This window comes from Rhamphochromis longiceps, linkage group LG23 (genome assembly GCF_057381845.1).
Source record: "Rhamphochromis longiceps isolate RC_006_pf linkage group LG23, R_longiceps_female_GT1.1, whole genome shotgun sequence".
NCBI classification, from domain to species: domain Eukaryota; kingdom Metazoa; phylum Chordata; class Actinopteri; order Cichliformes; family Cichlidae; genus Rhamphochromis; species Rhamphochromis longiceps.
The window spans coordinates 39782693-39802959 of record NC_140578.1 but is presented as its reverse complement, the minus strand read 5'-3'; the positions used below and the strand labels follow the sequence as shown (position 1 = coordinate 39802959).

Genomic DNA, 20267 nt, shown 5'->3' with positions numbered 1-20267 from the left:
CTTAAAGGGTTAAATAAATATCGTCAAATAATCGTGATCTCAATTTCAGTGAAAATAATCGTGATTATCATTTTTGCCATAATCGAGCAGCCCTAGTCTACCCTAGGTTTCTGGAGGGCTAAGGCGCTGCAAGGAGGGAATGCATTAGCATCTTCAGACTTTTTGAAGTTATCATCTGTGACAGCCGATTTTCTGCTTTTCATCATGAATTTATCCCCGCCATGGCAGCAGAACATGTTGCAGGAGCCATTGCAGGTTAAACTGGGCTATTTGAGCACTTTTGAAAACAGTCTGAAAACACTCGCTAACTGTTACAACATTAACGCTACAAAAAAAACAAGACCTCTATTTAAAAGCATTACCTGGTCAATGGATAGTCTAGTCCCTTCATATTCCACAACCTTACCTTTTTATGGTTACAGTGGTCCCTCGCTATAACATGGTTCACCTTTTGCAGCCTCGCTGTTTTTGCAGATTTTTTGTGCAATTTTGCATGCTGTTTGTTTTGGTTTGGTTGGTTTTTTGTTTTTGTTTTTTTTACAGTGCATTGTGTTCTGCGTCCTGATTGGCTGTAGACCATTGTCAGTCTCCTCCGTGCCGTGTCTCCTGTACAGTACAGAATGGTTTCACCTAGGGCTGGGCCATATCATACCGTTCACAGTAATACCGGTATAATGTTGGGTAACGATAAGAAAATGAAATATCGCGATAGAATATGGGTAAAACGCGCATGCGCAGTGCCTTTGTTTTCATACACACATGGCAGAAAAAGCATGGCGGCGACAGAGAATGAGAAGGGCGAAAACGGATCGTTGAATGAAGCAGATGAACCAGAATTGGTTTACAAAAATGCTGCAACTTCAGTGGTGTGGAACTGGTTTAGCTTTCGTCCGTCAGATACACAACAAAGCACTATTTCTGGTAGAGCATGCTAGCGGGCCGTCGTTATTATTGTGTTGTTTGGAAAATATGGCACACTTAAAATCAATCCTTTGATTTTTCTGAAAATCGACAGTGTCCCTTATAATCCCGTGTGCCTTATGTATGAATTCTGGTTGTTTACTGACCTCGAAACGATTTTATGTACACGGCGCTCGAAAATCTGTCAAATGTTTTAGTACGACTTTGCTAAGCTACCAACTCGCGCCGCTTGATGGATTGTCGGAGCATTACAGCTATCGTAGGCAGGCGCCTCGCGGAGTGATAAGTACTGTGCTTCAACATAATATTAACGTATTGTGTGTGCATAACCTCTTTTTAGGTTTTGTGGATATTATACATGGTTATGCTGAGGATATGTCGGCCAATTTCCACTGGAAATGCCTTTTGGTTAAACTGTCAGCAAGGAATTTGCATTTTCACTGTTAATTTTTTATATAACTTTAATGCACATTAAAAAAAACAGCTGCTTGTTTAACTGAAAATACACTGTTGTGTTTTTTGCACTAATAAAGTTGTGGAGTTGTATTTTGTCTAATGTCAATTATATATTCAGTCATATCGTTATTGCAAATTTTCAAATGTATATCGTGATAAATGTTTTTGGTCATATCTCCCTGCTCTAGTTTCAGCTTGTCAAATTTACACAAATCAAGCATTGTGACTCTGAAGTGCACCTATCGTGGGTTATTTTTAGAACGCAACTCCCGCGATAAATGAGGGAACACTACTGCTACAATAATATTAAACAGTAAGAACAATAATATTTGGTGTAATTATTCAATCTACAGAGATTCAAGACTACAGCCGAGGCCCAAGTTGGGAGTTGGGAGTTCGCCTAGTAATCGGAAGGTTGCCGGTTCGAGCCCTGGCTCAGACAGTCTCGGTCGTTGTGTCCTTGGGCAAGACACTTCACCTACCTACCGCCTACTGGTGTTGGCCAGAAAGGCCGATGGCGCGATATGGCAGCCTTGCTTCTGTCAGTCTGCCCCAGGGCAGCTGTGGCTACAACTGTAGCTGCCTCCACCAGTGTGTGAATGGGTGGATGACTGGGTGTGTAAAGCGCTTTGGGGTCCCTAGGCGGGACTAGTAAAAGCGCTATACAAATACAGGCCATTTACCATTTACACTGCAGACAAATTTAAAAAATTCAGTAGTGGGCACCAGCACCTGTACTATTGTTTGATCATCCCATGTAAATAAACGTCTCTATTAAAAAAGTGGGTATAAGTCACAGACATGATGATAGCCATTTATTTCTAATGTCAACATTATATTTCGTTGACAGAATGTTAGAATGGTTGTGGAGCAGCCTGACCATGAGGAATAATGTTAGGTACAATGTGTTAGCTTTACAGCTAATATAGCGTTTATATATCACATTAACCACTGCAAACATTTTAGCCTGGCTCAATCAAAGCTAAATAAAAACAAATGAGGGGTGGCTCAAGAGTTTAGTACAGTGTATCTATAAGAGCTAGGCAGTTAATTAAAAATGAACAAAAATCACAGTCACAATCTGACATAATTTTGCACTTGCATTTATTTATTTTTTTAAACTTCTGTTAATACTTCCCCACATTGTATTCACATACTGTCCTCTTAAAAAAAAAAATAAAATAAAATACCATAACCTGTGATTTCACATGACTCCGTGTGAACGCATTTTGGAAAGCAGACATCAGACATAGTATGGTGGTTTACACATTTGCCCAACAAGCAGAAGATCCTCTTTTCAATCCCAGGAGGAGACACAAATCCTTAAGGATTGTGTCAAAAACAGCATCTGGTGTTTAAAATATTTATTTTATTATTATATTTAATAATACAAATAAACAGATCTGCTAAATCAAACGTGTAGCAACTTGCTGTTTGAACATTTGACCACAATCACCCCCCCCCCCCCCTCAAAAAAAACATGGTCAAAGTCTTTTTCTTCTTCTTTTTTTTTTAACTATACTATTTGGGCTTACAGACTTTCTTTAACAGGATAGTAGGCAAGACGCACAGTAAACGGCCTGAGGGCGGATTTGAACTTGGGCCTTATGGCACATGGGTCACCTGCAAAACTCAGTAAGCTAAACCAGCAGCCCAACAAAAAGAACAAAAGCAGCATGCACATAAATAAAAACATTTTCCGATTTAGTTACATTTTAATTTATTATTGGTTTTATATGAGTGGTACAAACATTTGTGCTAGAGCAGCCAGGTTAAAACCACCCATATCTGGAACAACTATGATTGCCTGGTCAAAAACAGCAGCACTGTTGCAAAATTAACAACTTTTCATTCCCCCTTTAGCGCCTAAAACGAAGTAGAGCATACTCAACTGTCTGCAGTAGTACTTGTGAATGAGCCCTGTGCACATGCATAGTGTTACCCATATAGAAGCTGTGTACTACCTGATGGTTAAAAAAAATAAATACATTGATTATTTAACCTACATATGTAGTTGAACTCACAACACAGACATGGTCTTTAACTGAACACCTCCGTCAGCTCAGACTAATGCAGCTTGATTCCATAAAACATGTGCACAGATAAATCTGTTATTTATCTGTTATTAACCTCTGTCTCACTTCCACAGCATGTCTTTTATCCTGTCTTCCTTCTCTCACCCCAACCGGTCGCAGCAGATGGCCGCCCCTCCCTGAGCCTGGTTCTGCCGGAGGTTTCTTCCTGTTAAAAGGGAGTTTTTCCTTCCCACTGTTGCCAAAGTGCTTGCTCATAGGGGGTCATATGATTGTTGGGTTTTTCTCTGTATCTATGAAGCGCCTTGAGGCGACTTATGTTGTGATTTGGCGCTATATAAATAAAAATTGAATTGAATTGAATAAACACAGCTGTATTTTAATCTGCACTAAATGTGCCATCAGCTTGAAATAAGCGCCAAGCCATCACATACAAAAATATCCAAAACAAACTTCTATTTTCAGCTAGTGCACGACTTAATATAATGTGAGAACTTGGTCAAATAGGGCTGTGCGATATGATCAAAATCTCATATCCCGATATAAGAATTCTATCGTCCCAATAATGATATAAATCACAAAAATGTAACATTTTCTGTAAATTCTGTGAATCTCGGGCAGCTCGTCTTGCGGGAAGTGTTTCCAGCTGCGCGTCATGTAGCTGGAGTCGAGTGTTTTAACCGATGCATGAAACTATACATTTTTAGACATAAGTTGTAAAGGCCGCCGTTTTCTTTGTGAGTATTTATTACACATGGTGCTGCGGGGAAAAGCCTGTTCTAACGTTTGAGTCTAAGGTTTATTTTTTAGCACCTGGCGGCTCTTTTTTAATTCTCATCCGTAAATAATCTGCTCTTTCATGTGATTCAGTTTATTTTGAAAAGTCTCAACAGGATATTGAGCTTTATTGTGAAAGGTTTATGTGGAACATAAACAAGCGGACACGCGATGCTGTTACCGTCATTGTTGCTAACAACAACGCATAAAAACAGGCGCTTGTCCGTCCGTATTGTTGTTATATAAAATATAAGAGAAAGAGAGAACTTAAAAAATTAATATAGCCACTACAGTGACCATCAAAACGATGAAAAAATATTGCCGTAAACAGTTTATTTTGCGACACCACGAAACAAACGATAGTGTAAAATGAAATGATAGACGTTTTTATATCGTCAAACAATATATATCGTTATATCGAACAGCCCTATGGTCAAATACCCAGATAACCTACCAAAGCAGTACTATGGAAGAACCTGAACATGTTAAGGACTATGGAGTGTGGCTCCGCCCTGCACAGATAGCCACAAGTTGGCCACTTCTCTATTGTCAAGATATTGGCATACTCTTAATACCATGGTATTTAGAGTACCTCATTCATGCAGGGGCGTATGACATCATTGCACACAACCTTGCCAACAACTGAACTGACCTGCAGTTGCTCAAAACAGTATTAATATGTTAATATTATTAACATTTTTATAGCATTCGGACATTCTTGTGAAGTACCTGTACTTGCAATACATTTAATTTACTGGAGGGAGGGCGGGAAGAAAAATTCTTGAATGGTTTTTACAATACAGCAATACAATATTTCTGTCATTTATATTCTGTTTTAAATAATATCACCAGCCTTTATGAAAGTGATCCTAGAGCTCAGGCTTCGGACTGTTCTACATGCTCAATTTTAAAGATTTTTGTCACAGTCTTGCTGCTGCCGATGTGTCAGAACGGGGGATATTCCTTAATATGGCTATCATAGCCAAACCTGTTGTTCTAACATTCTGCAAGCCAGTCAGAAGAAAGTTCCCTTAAAGGGAGGGTTAGGTTGGAGGTAGTATTACTTGTTTCAGACTAAACAATTCTCAAGATAAGATAAATAAGGACGATCATGACCTGCGATATAGGCAAAGCTACCTCTTACAGCCCAAGAACAAACATATGGAACTGGAATGAGCATAACAGACCCACTTTTGGCATTATTCATCATAAGACCAAGTAGTTTGTGGACACATTTTTACTCACTCAGTGGAAATACAAAAAGCTCTAATAGAGACAATCACTGATTACATGGCTGTGAAAGATGGGACTGGAATTACTGACTGATAACGCATGGTCTTTTTAGTAGCTGTGGGTACTGAGTGATTTGACGCTAGAGCAACCTTAATGCGAGGCAACAATGAGCTTCCATGGCCAATATCTCAGTTCAGGTCTACAGTTATCTAAACAAATGTCCTACAAAGACTTAGTGGCAGAAGTGTGGGATTCAGCTTCCAAGTGTAGCATGAATGGTGGCTGCTTTCTATCCTGCGTCCATGCTAATGACTCAACCAGTATGTAACAGTCAAACAGCATGTTAAATGTCTGCAACTAGCATTATTTAAGTTAATCCCTGTGGGAAAGAGCTGTCCTCTGTAAATGACCTTAACCATTTCAGAGCCGCAGCACAGCCAGCGCCTCAGACGCAACAGAAGAAGCGTCCAAATATCTAGCTTTCACGTGAGTGTGTGTGGACTGAGGAGAGCACATGAACTCCACCCAAAAAGCCATCAGCCACACCCCACTCGAAGACCCTCCTTGCTGTAAGCATCTTGCCAACCGTCGCACTTAAGACACAGAAAAAAAAAAAGCACACACCAAAGCTGAAAGTTTCTCTTCCACCTAGTTAGTCTAAATTTACGTCATTGCTGTCCGATAACGGGTTGTGATACAATGACCTAGTTCTGTCAAGCAACGTTAAACCCACTCCCATCCACAAGTAGACCTACCAACAGCGCGAGCGACACGACCAGTACAAAGTGCCAGACAGGGCTACTGTTCTGAACTAATAAGTTGCAAGTGGGAATGGAGATGTGAAACCCACCAAATCATTCGCATGTATTCAACGCAGAAAGCAACAAAATGAGTGAACATTGCTAAAGTGAGTGGCTCGTGAGCCCACCACATATGTGTTTGTTTGATGATTATTTTTGAGGGGAGTTGAGAGAACTATAAGGTAACCCCAAAACTTGTACATATTTTCTGCATGGACAACAACGGTATCCCACATGAAACTCTCAATCTGGTAAAAATTTGCTGTGCATTACAGCTATAAACCGGCTTAAATCAAATGCAGTGCTGTCAAACCTTAAATCCACATGGGAAAGGTTAACAGATCCACAAGTACTGGAAACTAACAGTATGCTAGAAAGGACCCTGCATTAAGGGTCCCTTCTAGCTTATATAAAATGTTTCTGAATCATGTCTGTTGGTTGTAGACAGCAACAAAGACACAGCTAACACTTTAAGTTAGCTGGACTGGGAAGCTGCCTATGGATACAGGGCAGTCTGTCAGCACTACAAAGAAAGAGAGTTCAAGCATTGTGCATTAATTGCCTTCAGCTTGGAAGCAGGGCAGACTTCTCTTGCGTTCTGCTGCTAACGCGAAAGGAACACTTCCCAGGCATCCCACACCACCTAGTGAACAAGATTCACGGATCCCCCACCCACCCCTAAAAAAAACAAAAAAACAACAAAAAATATATCACGAGCTGTCAGCAGCACTGTCTTTCTCCCCATCTTCCACAGTTCTGCGATGCATTCAGAAGAGAGGGCTTTGCTCTTTGTTAGCCAAGCGACATGTTAGGCACACAGGTAGACTGTGCCTGTTCAACACGCAGCTTCGAGAGCACATGCAGAGTCCAAGCCAGGGCCAATGGAAACTGTAAACAAAGGACCGTGACACCACCTAGGTCAGCGAGAGGGACACGTTTTTACGGAGGGCCGAGACCCGTGAGAAAACCCGAGCCACGCTTTAGCGAGCACACGAACGGGTCCGAAAAATATTCACGGCAAATAGGTTATATAGCTACCAGTGTCACTCCGCCATGTCCCGCCATCTTGGACAGGCAAGCCAGCCATTAACGTTACTTGTAACGTTTGTCAACTCGTTCACGCGGACACCAAACACACACAAATGAGCGCAGCAGGCCCCCCGAAAGTGTTTTAAATGGGCCAACGTAATGCCATAAAACACTCCAGACTGTGCCAAAGACGAGACGAAATGCAATTGCTACGGGCACCAGCTAACCTTACCAAATAACGTCAGTGGTGCACCCCGAAGAAAGCTACAGCCTTTCCGTTACTCCCACCGATGTTTTCGCGACATACGAGTACCAATGTGTTTGAGGTTGGGTGGGAGGGATATCTTAGCAGCTACAATTACACAATTTCAATGTGACAAAACTTTACTCATTATAGTGCAGCACCGTTTCCAGTATGTGTTACACAAATCCGTGACGACGTTGTCTTGGTAGTGGTACAAGTACACGGGGCTGTATGGGATAGCTATTCAGCTAAAGGGGAAGGGCGGTTTCCGAAAAAAAAAAAGAAAAAGGAAAACATTAACATATGCTAACTTTACGGGCAAATGAAGGGAGCAGTAGCTAGCCGGATACACGGGCGGGCCAGCGAGACGGCGTTAGCCGCAGGTGCAGGGTCGCTGTTCATCGGAAGAGGGTAGCTAACTAGCGAGCTAGCTGCCTGGCTAAGAGGGGCTGCGGCTAGCTGGCCTTGGTCTCCGTAGCGAGAGGGCCACTCAGACTGGCTTGCCACTTGAAAGCAAATTCACCGCCATGCACGACTAATGACAGATTCAAGAGAGTCCCGTAAACCCGGGTGCTGCTCGGTTGCAAAATACATCCAGTTAGATTCACTACCTTCATCAACAGGGCCTTCGTTCTGGCGCCATCTTCATGAAGCTTCTGAAATCCAAACAGTGAGCTGCAAGCAGAAGACAACACAGGCAGCTCAGTATCACTTGCAGAGCGGCTCGAGGACAATATCGACATGCAAGGCAAAATAAAACAATCAATTTTCAAAGTGTGCGTTCGTGTGAGTGCATGGGTTTACTGTTCCGACCTGTCGATCCCAGCCAAACTATCCCTCTCCTCGGCTGTCAGTGTCGGAAAGTCCTCCTCTGTTTCACTCGCTTTTCCCGCCGCCATTTTCTTTCCCTCATCACCACTAGAAGAAGCCGAGCCGAGACTCCGAGCAGCAGCGCAGGCAGCAGCGGCGAGAGACACACCGCACGATTGCATGGAAAATCGCGACGCGGGGACGAACGGATCGCTCCGCCAAATCAAAGAAGGAAAACTGAAGGGAGCGAAACGATCAAAAACTTTTCTCCGGGATGAAAAGATGCGATTCGATGTAGTAAATCCTTTCGGGGGGGACAGAAGCGCTCTCCGGGTAGCTCCTCAAACGTCACATTTTTCATCACAAAGTGGTATCGTGCAGCTATTTGAATGCAAATAACTGAGTACAATATCCAAGATGTGAGTATTTGACAAATAAAACGCGTTTCGGCCGCGAAGATAAAGTTGTTATAATTGTGTCACCCAAGCGAACCCACGCGCCGCTCTGGCCACGCCCTCTCCGCCCCTCTCCAGCCAATGGGAGCGCGTGTATACCACCATATGACTTCCCTGCTATACTATTCTTTTATCTGAAATATTCGTGTTCGCTCTGCAAAACCACTAATTTAAAAAAAAAAAAAATCCTCCCTGATAAAATATTTAAAAAAAATAAATACATATTTTTTTACGTGGTTCTCTTGTGCATGAACCATAGCACTATTTTCCCGACAAATGCTCTAATTTTCACACGCTAAGACATCATCGCATATTCAGTAATACATATTGACACATGGGTGTCAGTTTTCGCTCATAGATTATTCAAAAAGTGACTGCGAAGCATAACTTTTTCCAATCCTGTCAAACCACGCGACTCTTTATGCACCCAACCTTTATTTTTATGACGTCTTCACAGTCAGACTTGCAGAGTTGCTGCATTTTATCAAATAAAGTTGTTAAACTGCTTGAAGCCCAATCAAGCAAAATGAAAGCATTTCAACTGACGTGGCAGCGGCATCATAATGTGGGCGTGGTTTATCTTTGTCAACATCCTGATGACATAACTAGTTTCTCCAAAATGGCGACGGCGGATGAGAGAGAAGGTTGGTGTTTTGTTTGTTAGAAATTACCGTTGTGCGATCACAATTCGCATTTAAATTCGTTTATTTTTTCCTCCATGAGCAATAATCGAAAAGGTACAAGGGCTTTATCGTGGCTCATACGTGCTTTTTGGTCTCCGGTAGCAGAACCTTCGCGTCCAGGCTGGAAGCCATTTGACGCTAGCCAGCTAATGTTAGCTTCCAAACTCATTTACATAGAATAAGCACCCTCGGAGCCTGTGGAGGCTGGAGTGCTTTTGCAGTTAGGAGGACTTGAAGATTAAGCTTTGTTAATAGGACCACACAGGGTGCAAACAGTTCCTGAGCTGTTAGAAAATACACCCCGAATGTAAGCGAGGTGTAGCATATGCACATTGTAGCCCTTTAACTTTGTATTTCACTCCAATTTCATAGCGGGCCAGGACGACCCAGAGAGCGAAGATGAGGTTTATGAGGTTGTGGACCTGACTGAGTATGCCCGGAGGCACCAGTGGTGGAGTAGAGTGTTTGGGAACAATTCCGGCCCCATTGCTGAGAAGTACTCCGTGGCCACTCAGCTCATGATGGGAGGAGTGACTGGATGGTAAGGACTCAGGGTCTGTGTTCTCACTGGGACATATGTGGATCCAATTGGTGTTTAACACAGTAGCAAATGTTGGGCTATTTTGAACTTGGGACATTAATATGCAGAGAAATAATTAATGTGAGAACACACCGCTTACTTGTAGAGCTGCCATTGCTAAACCAATAAAATGATTCAGTGTGGGTGGGTGGCTGTAGCTCAGGTGGTAGAGCAGGTCATCTACTGATCGGAAGGTTGGTGGTTCGATTCCCGGCTTCCCCTAGTCTGCATGCCAAATATCCTTGGGCAAGATACTAACCCGAAATTGCTCTCCGATGCATTCATCGGACTATGAATGTGTGTGAATGTCAGTTGTGCTTGTGCGAATGGGTGTGAATGGGTGAATGCACAAGTTGTGTAAAGCGCTTTGAGTGCTCAGAAGAGTGGAAAAGCGCTATATAAGAACTAGTCCATTTACCATTTACCATATACATTAAAGGAAACTCTGTATGCCTTTACCTCCAAACAATATGTACTTATGCTGTTAGAGTGGCAGGTACTGTGTAGATTCTTAATCGTCTTTGCCATAGTTTTCTAGAGCTTGGAAATAAGAAGGCAAATGGTGGAAAGAGCTGGGTATTTGACCCCACATGAGGTCTCATAGTGGTTTCACCCTTCATTGTACTGACCTGTGCCTTTTTTTTTACACTTTGGCTGGAGTCGGATGTCGTTGATCCACAATTGATAACTCGTGTGATCGATAGTGGGGCAACGACCTTAATGTCCACCTCCAAAGGGGACAACCCCCCACTGGGGTTTAATGGAGCGTTCCAGATTAAGCCGGAAGTTGGGATTTCCAAGTTCCTAGTTGGCATTTTCACCTGGGACGCCCCCTGAACTCAGAGCAGCCGCACCAAACCCGAGTTAACAATCCAAGATGGAAGCACCGAACTGAAGAGTAATAAAACTTTTAATCTGTGCTGCCCCGTTGTGTAATCGTGTATCTGTTTTGTTTTCCCCCCCCACGCTGGGATGCACCATCTTGAATTCAGGTTCCTGGAACGCACCATAAACACCCGGGACTCTCCACAGTTTGTTTTTCGAACTTGATGAGTGGTGAAACATTATAACAAGCCTTAAGAAGTCCAGTATCCCTTTTTTCACACTGAAGAGTGGTGGGAGCCACAAGCCAATGTGCTCCCAAGAGCTGGGTTGTCAAGTTAGATCATGTGGATCATGAACAATGAGATTCATGGATGTAGTGAAGGAGGACATGCAGAAGGTTAGTGTGACAAACGAGGATGCTTGGGATAGGGTGAGATGGAGAGAGTTGATCCGCTGTGGCAGAAGAATAATTGCGGTTAAAGATTCATAATGAGATAATGAGGTCGTTGTATAAGCAGTGCCTGTGAGCCAAAAGTTCCAGCCTCCAACTACTAGTTTAAGCCCACTGGTGACAGCAGACATCCCGAATAATAATAACAATAATAATAATGGTCATCTGTGAGAACAGGAGCCCCGGCCGCCTTTTTGTTTACATGGGGTAGCCAGTCAAAAGTAGCTCGATTTAAATGAAGGGTGAAAAGCTTAAATAGGCAATAGATGAACTGCAAAGCCTTAGTAATGATTCAGTAAAAGGACTAGATGTTGCAGTCCCTGATAATGCATTCCTTTAAATGGAGAAAGTATTGAGGGATGGCTACTATGAGGAAAAGACACATAATGACTGTTTTCAAGTATGAATCAGGCCCAGGGAAAACTGACATAATTGATTCCCCTTTAAATATTTTAAAGGAAGTAACCCACCCTTTCTCTTAACACTTACAGGTGTGCAGGTTATGTCTTCCAGAGAGTTGGGAAGATAGCAGCTACTGCTATTGGTGGCGGGTTCCTTCTTTTACAGGTAAGAGCACCGTAATGCTGTGATTGTTTAGGCTTAGTCGTTAAATATTTAGCAATTCTCCATCAAGAGTCATAGAGAAGTACGTGCTTTGTAAGATTAACATAACTCCATTGACAAGTGAAGACGCCAGCTGTACGACATGACACTCAGCTGGTCCCCCCTCTCCACCACAGAAAGGCGAGCATTGTGTGTCAGCTGGCACTAAATGGACACAGGCCATCTGGACACTTACAGGGTGCTTCAGCTCAGTCAGTAGCATTATTTTGTCGCTTAAAAGCATTCTTCATTTTGCAAGTAGATTAAACACCCGTAAAGTTAGACACCCAGATGACTTGATTATCAGGCTGAACACAAAATAATTTTTTAAGATGATATCAGAGGCCTACTGTGGACACATGCTTCCAGAAAGGGATTCTGTCCTTCAGAGTGCAGAGCTGAGGCAAATATGAAGAAGGACAAAGTAACGCTCATCAGTTTTGTTTTGTTGTCTGTTTCTGCAGATTGCCAATCACAGTGGCTACGTGCAGGTGGACTGGAAGAAGGTGGAGAAGGATGTGAACAAAGCAAAGAAGCATCTGAAGAAGAAGGCAAACAAAGCAGCCCCAGAAATCAACACATTCATTGAGGAGGTAAAGGTACCTGGAACAAAGCTTGCTCTTTCTTTATTTCTTGCTTGTTTTTCTGCTCAAGCTAAATGCAATCTTCCTTTAATTTGTATTATTTCAATATTGGGGGGGGCATGTATTGGGGTCCATTCCCAAGCCAGCAGTGCCCTCTAGTGTACTTGTCGAGCTACTACACCAAGTAGCTGTGACACTGCAGGCTCAAGGCAAACCAAATCAGATGTTTCGAGGTGCTGGGGTCTGTTTTGTTTGTTAGTTCTGATTTGACTTTTCCCTCGTCTCTCCTCTGCAGGCGACAGATTTCATAAAGAGGAACATCGTCCTGTCCAGCGGGTTTGTCGGCGGCTTCTTTTTGGGATTGGCCTCCTAAAGGCCGCCGCACACACTACAATCTCCATTTACTGTGAATCATCACTTTCCTTCGCTTACCTCTCTGCTCCATGTGTGTTTTGATCAAAAGTGATCATGGGGAATTATGTTGAACACTAAACCACCTGTTCTGAATCAATCCTAGCTTGCTATTATCATTCGAGTGCTCATTTCAGAGGATGTGTGTGAGGTGGTGGGTTGGTAAGAGGATCGTGGGCCGTCGGATTGTACTGTGAACAATGCTTCCGAAAGCATCAAGCTGCTACAAACACAACTTGGAGTGTCTTTTGTGTTTGCTCGTGCAAATGAGACTGTCCCAAGTGTTTGCCAGGTGGATTCTGTGGCATATGTGGGCGCCATTGTAAATATATAGCCAAGCCCCTTTTTCAGAGCTGTAAACAGACACGCACACAAGCACATACACACAAGTAAATATTATATAAACAGTATGGAAGGCGGCAGAGTGGGAAGGTAACACCAGCCCCCAGTCTGGTGCCTAGTTGTTGGTTTTTTTTTATTATTATTAGTATAGCTGTACAGTTTGTCGGGGTCGCATGCCTTTCAAAGCATGCTGGCAAACCCAGTTATGTTGGTCACACTGACTGGGGGGGTAAAGTAAAAAGGTAATTTTCCACTCTGAACTGGAGTCCATGCTGATAAAGAACACGTCATTAGTAAGTTTAATTTGTGAAGTATTAACCCCCCCACCCCCACAGTTTGTTCCCTAATTCCCAGCTCCACAATGCCCTTAAATGAAGGTTCGAGCATCTGCTGTGCCCTAATTACCACCATCACAAGCCATATGCCCAAAGAGACACTGGTCCAGTGGTTACATAGCATAATGGAGCTGCAATTTTGACTCCTACGCCCCCGCTATTGTCGTCATGCATTTGATGGTGTGTGTAGCATTAACAAACAGCGATGCTGCTGTGTTGTGCTTCATCATGTTAATCAGCTATAGGGGAGTCCAGTTATCACACGTTGCTTATTGTGTTTTGGTTTTTTTTGCCCTTTCTACTGGTGCAATATACTGTAATGTTTTAGCTGGTTTTTTGTTTTTGCATCCAGCTGGTATTTTGTATGCTTGTGTTTGTATTTAATATGATTTTGATAACTCTTATTTCCTGGTTTTATGTCTCCTTTGAAGTAAAGTTGCCCTATGCTGTTTTAAATGATAGTAACATTAAAAAAAGGATGCTTTTCATTTAGCCTTTGTTGTTTTTAAGCAATCTCAACAGTCTGGCTTTCTGTCTTTGCAGTAGCTGGATTGATAAAATCTTAAACCTCAGATTTGACTGCATTTATCAAGTTGGTGGTTTTCACTATCACCCGGGCTCTCTGCTGTAGCCTTGCATCAAATTGTTACCTTCCTACTTCAGTAAGAGAGATGATCAGAACTGGTAATGAATGCTGCAACAATCTTATGAATTTACCATTAATATATTTATTTTAGCACTTTGTACTCTCAGTGGTTCTGTGAATGAAAGAGGCATATCAAAGCGAAATAATTTAGAGATTGAATATTCTTGGTGATTAACAGCCAACATATAGATAAATCTTTATTATTTTATAAAGCAACATTAGCAGAGTAAATCAGACATGGCAGCTAGTTAAGACCAAGCATGCAGACTGTAGCGTTATTCAGTGGTGTTATTAAGGTCCTGCTCACCATGTGCCACTTGTAGTTGTTCAAACATGAGAACTTACATAAAATCCTACTTCGCAATACACCTCCACCCCACTGCAATTGTTGATGGTGTTAAACTAAATAAGATAATTGATAAGAAATTCATTAACCTTCTAAAGGAGCCAGATTCTGCCATATCTAATTTACCTGCATGTGTAATATGTGCACTGCAGAGATGGATAATAATGATGTCCTTAGATAAAATATGGTCATTTTAAAATAATGAGGTCTCTGTTTGCTCCTACATTTAGTTTCATACATTTGTTTCACTTTAAACTCCTAAAAAACGATCACGGGTGAGCACTGAAGCCCCACCCACCTGGTGTTTAAACTTTGTTATAAAGAGCAGCCAAGCAGATTTAAGTTGGATTAAAGGGCAGGACAATGGCGTTGACTCCTTTAGGTCAGGGGCTACATCAAAGCCCCTGACCTAAAGTTACTTTACTAACAATAAAAGCCAAAGCTCTCAGTCACACAGAAATCTAACATCTGCTTAGTTCCGTTGTGACAATTTGCTTCCTTTTTTTTTTAATATCACTTGTTTGGTTTTTATTTATAACTATAAATGACAAAAATATACAAAGAGGTGAATGAACATGAATAAACATACAATGTATTTACAAGAAGAGCTGAGTGAGCGGACAAGAAACATTCAGATTTTATCCTCAATTTTTCATAATTACAAGCACAATCCTCCCTGTGCTGAGCTCCTGTAACGTCCCAGATCTGTAGTATGAAAAAGGGGGAAAAAAATTAATATAAAAAAGCCAGAAGCCACTAGCCTGTGGTGAATTCATGTAAAGAGGCTACACTGTTTGTTTTTGCTCATAAAAGAAAAAAAAAAAAAGAAAAGAATAAAAGCCATATTTGTTATTCCATAACAGGTTTTGCAAACTGATATTGCAGAATTTGCATTTCCTCTTGCTGCAAAGTCATTATTTTGTGCTCAGATGGGCATTTTGAGAAGGGCACACTCTGTCAGCAGTGATAGGGTTGTGAGGACATATCTGCTGTTGGACATCTGAAACAAAAGTAAACCAATATTATTAGCAGGTTCTTCTTTCATTAAAAGAATAAAATAAATAAAGCTCTGAGGGCAGTACCTTGACCCTGCCGCTGAACTTGGCTGATCCCAGTGCAGATGAGACCTGACTCAGGCGTCCTGCTGACAGGTCCAATCTGAAATGCCTGTAGAAGTGGCTCATTAGGCCCTGCATGAACCTCGTCACCTCCTCGATGTCAATGCTTCTCGCCGTCTCCTCCTCCTCCCTGCTCTCCAGTGAAGGGGTCCTCACACTGTTCCACAGCTCCCACGCATCTTGAGGGTTAACTGTGTAGGTGATCTGCAACGGTGGCTCAACCGGAAGAGTCCAAATCATTTTGAGATGCTGGATGCTGGACTCTATGTGGCAGTTAGTCCATAATGCCGTTAGCCACTGCAGGAAGGTCTGGTTGATTTCCAGAGGGCCAAAGCAGCAGTCAAAGGTCTGCTGAAACCAGGATTTGACCAACGAGGTGAGATTCTCAGCCCCACGGCTGCCAAAGAGCGGCAGACAGGTGAAGTCCTTCGGAAGCGAGTGAAGATATTCAGGATTGCCATTGATGCAGGTCAGCCAGCCGCTCCACACCAACTTCTGCGCCTCATCCTTCCCTGCAAACACTGGCTTTGAATGGATCTGTGACGGGAAAGAAGACAGAGTAAAGCCAGCTCATACTGTGCCTGAAAACCTTCTCCCTGCCTCTACAAACTCCTGTGCTTACCTGTACGAGGACCATCTCAGCATCATCGTCCGTCTCTCCCAGCCCCTGCACCACAGAGAAGGAAACTCTGAAGCTGGTCTGCGCTCCCTCAACCTCCACTGCCAAACCCTGCTGCTTCTCTGCAGTAATAAATGCCGAAAGCTGCCTCGAGTAGCTCCTGAGCTGGGTGTGTCTGAACTGGTAGAGCGGTGTAACGTACGATAGCTGCCACTCTGTCTTCACCAGTAAGGCCAGATCCTCTGGATTCACCTTCTCCTTTACCAGGGAAAGAGCAGAATGCAAAGGATGGCGATTCCATGTTCTGTTCTCCAGATAATTAATATATTTAGAAGAGAAACTTGCATTGACTCACAGTGATATTGTGTGACTTTGTTCTTCTGCTGGTGTTGAGCCTCCGCGCTGTCCATCCTGGGGTGTGGCCGAGCCTTGAAGCAGCGCCTAGGCAGCTGCGGTATGACTGTCTGTAGCTTTTATTTTTGCTCCTCCTCTGAGCCACAATGCTTTCGATGGGAGTCCTCACCACACTGAAAAGAAAAATTAGTCAATCAATACATGAATTTAAAAAAATAAATCAAACATAAAGCAACAATCTCCAGTTAAACTTGTGCTTTGAACTAGGAACACAAGTAAGGCTTTTGCAAAACCTGCACTTCTCATGTGCTTAAATACCCAATTTATTGGACTCATAAAACAAATTACCATTCATTTCATACACAAACACCATTTCTAAATATACTATAGACGCATTATAGCCACTGTGTCAACAACGTATTTATACTCAACAGACTGTACGGATGTGGACTTATTTTAAAGGTCAGATGCTCCCCTATTTTAAAACAGCAGGAACATGTCAAAAAAGACCGAGGCAGAGCCAGCGGGCTAATGCTAGCATTAAAAAAAAGGCAAACTATCGTCCCGATCCTGTTTGGGCAATCCATTCATGTTTTTAGAAACCATGGAGTGACATTTAAAGTTAAACATTACACAGACTGCGCTTAACTAAACACACAAAAGCTTCAGTGCCCACTCCCTGCCACTTGTTTCATTTTGAAGGATGAAAAAAGGAGCTACGACTGCAAAACGTAAAAATTTGATTTATTCCAGTTCTTTGATGTGTAGGAGAGAAGCCGAACTGAAAAGTAGAGGTGAAAAAATCCTAAAATGACAAGTTTAACGTTGTATCAAGCCCGTGCATTTCATTAAATGCAAAACAACATTAAACCACCTAATTGCTGAATGTTGAATGGTGGTGGGGTCTCCGTTGTACGGACAACGACGGAAAATGCCGTTAAATTAACCAAAATGCGTCGTTGGACACATTGTTGCCATTTTTCCTTGCCGCAAAAGCAAATGCTTTGTAGAAAATAGCATTTGTATAGTGTAATAACGACAAAGGTAAAATTTCTACCTGTTTTGAGGTCGCTCCATGTCTCTGGCTTAGCGACAAAGGCTAAAAGTAAAACCGGAAACAAATTTGAACATCGCGCTTTCACAGGAGCCTGCGCGGTCAGACTCAGCCAATCACATCTACCCAAACAAGAAGTGGGATTTGTAGTTTTTTTTCCCCTTTCACAATTTATCGAAATCTAAAACGTTTAAATTTTTTTACTTTATTTAATTTACACACACACATATAATTTATATATTTATATATTTTATTATTATTTTAATTGTATATTTTTTATTTTTACATTTAGCCTTTGATGGCTTATTACCGAAATACTTGCTGTGACTGATATTCTGAGGGGGAAAAAAGCTATTTTTACAGTCTTTGAGGAAAAAGCCAATTTTTTTTATTTGAATATTGATGAGAAAAATATTAGACATAACATATTTTAAATTCATATAATACATACATATATACATACATAAAACATGAAAAAATATATTCTTTGAGATTAAAAAAATTTTGCTGCAGTGGAAAAACTATATATATATATACATTTTTTTTCATTTTGTTTTGTATTGTTTTCACGAAGCAGCCATATTGATTCAGTGAATTTGCAGTTTATGGCCTAATCTAATTATTTATTAGATAACAATCTGGAAATACATTGAAATTTAGCTCAGAATCACAATATGATCAAATAAAACCAGGAGGTGAAAAGACAGAAGAAATATTGTGACTTTATAATGTCAATTTCTGCCAAACTGGTAATTTTGCAATGTTGAAAAATATTCTGTTATTAATATTTTTAAATATATCAGCTTACTTAGTTGAAAAACCTGAATTCTTATACTTTTCCCATTTCCCATTGAGTTTCTGTTATAGGAGGAAACACTTCTAAGGCACTTTGTGTTGAAGTGACTCCTCTCCTTTTGCTGGTTATTGCTCCCTAGGGAAGAATATGGAGCTGGAAGCATGTAGCAGTCTAAGCAGTCCAAACCTTGTTTTCCCTGTTTCCCCTTGCACTAATTCAGCTGACTGATGTCCCACTTTTTCTGCGCTGAAGCATCCTCCTTCGTATCTTTTTTGGCACGTTATTCTCTACATTACACCTCTATGCCATGAGGACCGAGCAGGATTGTAATACAATGTTATACAGCTGATTTGGTCTAAATTATTGATGATAAATCTATGTCAGCCTGGAGAGAAACAAAAGGTTCTCTGAAAAGCACAGCTAGTCAAAACGGTTTAACCAGCAGGACTGAAAATAATGTGTGCCAGGTACACATGAAATTTAAAGGTGAAGGTTATTTTTCTGTCAAAGCTATTAAGTGCAGGGCTGTCTCTCTGCGTATGTAGTGATGGTTTCAGGGAATTCATGCATGTCAGTGCAACCAGATGTATAGTGTATAAGCGTATGTGCATTTTTCATGAACTGCCAGTTTCACATGCAACCACCATAAAAAAAAAATATCCCCTTCCTTGTTACTATGGAAACAGAGCTCTTGTCTTTTTGTCATGTGTGCCGTTTTCCCTTTCCTTTATCATTTTCCTATTCATCTCTCTCCTTTCATTGCATACTTTCCTTCCAGTCTCACTTTTTTCCCCGAGCTGTGTGTGTGTGTGTGTGCATCAAATGGAGGGTTGTTCAGAAGCAGACAGTATGATGACCACATCAGCAGCCAATCGGATTATCGGTAGCTGCTGGTGGGCTTAAGCCAATGGGGGAAGCTGGCAGGTGATGCTCGAGGAGAAAGGATGCAGCGGCATGGAAACCGCAGAGGGTGCCCTGTGAGAACAGCGCCCTCTAGAGGGGGGCTGGCCGTCTGAGTTCATTATTTTGCTTTAGTGAAGTACCTCACCCAAACGCTTTTATTTTTTTCTTTTCAACCCTCAGTTGTAACCACTTTCATGCAAAGGTAATTTGTAATTGGAAAACATAGCTCTGCAATATATTAAAAAAAAAAAAAGACATCTCTCTCAGATATATGTTTTAAAGATAAAGTTAAATATAAAATTTCTTTACATTTCCAAGGAGCCAGACTTTAAAAATGGTCTTAAATAATAGTTCTCCAGGCTTTTTCTTTTGGACCTTGTCTGCCATTGCACTCATTTTCAGTCTAGTCCCTGTACCGGACTATTTTCACAGGAATGTCTTTTGTTTGTTGGTTTGATAAGCAGTTTGTTCCAATTTCTTCAGTTGAATGTATGAGAAATAGCACATGCCTCTTAATAATAGTGTTTTTGCAATCTGGAGGTTTCCAAAAGGCTCTTAGCTGAAAACTTGCCACATCTCAGCTGTGTCCCTGTTTTTTTGTTTGCTTTTTTGGAAACTGGACTAGTGGAGAACAAAGGAAATGGCAAAAAGGCGTCATAGACAAGCTCGTTACTATTGTACTAACTTTGCCTCATATACTTACACATGTAGTAAATGACTGCATACATTTTCCAAATGATTCAAGATTTTTGCAGTTCTCTACGTCATATAAAATCCAGTGCAAATAGGGTGAATTAAGATGGACGTCTTTAATAAACGGGATTTGATGCCTTTTTTGCATCTTTGATTTGTTTTACAA

The 20267-nt window shown here is 41.6% G+C and overlaps 3 protein-coding genes across 5 annotated transcripts in view; 1 reads left to right on the top strand and 2 right to left on the bottom strand.

Moving 5' to 3' along the window:
- Positions 1-8729, bottom strand: part of LOC146642551 (lysine-specific demethylase 6A-like) — a 35611-nt gene extending 26882 nt beyond the window's left edge. For both annotated transcript variants that reach the window (XM_085398558.1, XM_085398559.1), the window contains exons 1-2: positions 8307-8729; positions 8105-8168 (exon numbers count right to left, since the gene is read on the bottom strand). In XM_085398558.1, the coding sequence (XP_085254684.1) occupies positions 8105-8168; positions 8307-8485 (243 nt within the window). In that variant the 5' untranslated portion in view covers positions 8486-8729. The remainder of the gene's footprint in view (positions 1-8104; positions 8169-8306) is intronic.
- Positions 8730-9019: 290 nt separating this feature from the next.
- Positions 9020-14766, top strand: LOC146642550 (FUN14 domain-containing protein 1). Of its 2 annotated transcripts, none has more exons than XM_085398562.1 (5): positions 9020-9402; positions 9814-9982; positions 11789-11864; positions 12365-12493; positions 12780-14766. In XM_085398562.1, the coding sequence occupies exons 1-5, from the start codon at positions 9180-9182 to the stop codon at positions 12855-12857; spliced, it is 675 nt and encodes a 224-aa protein (XP_085254688.1). In that variant the 5' UTR covers positions 9020-9179; the 3' UTR covers positions 12858-14766. The 2 variants fall into 2 exon arrangements, with proteins under 2 accessions (XP_085254688.1, XP_085254687.1); XM_085398561.1 differs by having other exon boundaries at positions 12365-12499.
- Positions 14767-15280: 514 nt separating this feature from the next.
- On the bottom strand, positions 15281-17793 carry cenpl (centromere protein L). Its single transcript, XM_085398560.1, has 5 exons — positions 17713-17793; positions 16657-16828; positions 16305-16559; positions 15647-16219; positions 15281-15564 (listed from the first exon to the last, which is right to left on the bottom strand). The coding sequence occupies exons 1-5, from the start codon at positions 17730-17732 to the stop codon at positions 15490-15492; spliced, it is 1095 nt and encodes a 364-aa protein (XP_085254686.1). The 5' UTR covers positions 17733-17793; the 3' UTR covers positions 15281-15489.
- Between the last annotated feature and the right edge of the window lie 2474 nt (positions 17794-20267).

Excerpts from the sequence above, each read along its gene's own strand:
- cenpl (XM_085398560.1), bottom strand. The coding sequence starts at position 17,732 with ATGGAGCGACCTCAAAACAG. Across the intron at positions 16,829-17,712 it reads ATGGAGCGACCTCAAAACAG|TGTGGTGAGGACTCCCATCG; the intron begins GTAGAAATTTTA and ends TTTTCTTTTCAG. Across the intron at positions 16,220-16,304 it reads CTGAGATGGTCCTCGTACAG|ATCCATTCAAAGCCAGTGTT; the intron begins GTAAGCACAGGA and ends TTCCCGTCACAG.
- LOC146642550 (XM_085398561.1), top strand. The coding sequence starts at position 9,180 with ATGCACCCAACCTTTATTTTTATGACGTCTTCACAGTCAGACTTGCAG. Across the intron at positions 11,865-12,364 it reads GCGGGTTCCTTCTTTTACAG|ATTGCCAATCACAGTGGCTA; the intron begins GTAAGAGCACCG and ends CTGTTTCTGCAG. Across the intron at positions 12,500-12,779 it reads CATTCATTGAGGAGGTAAAG|GCGACAGATTTCATAAAGAG; the intron begins GTACCTGGAACA and ends TCTCCTCTGCAG.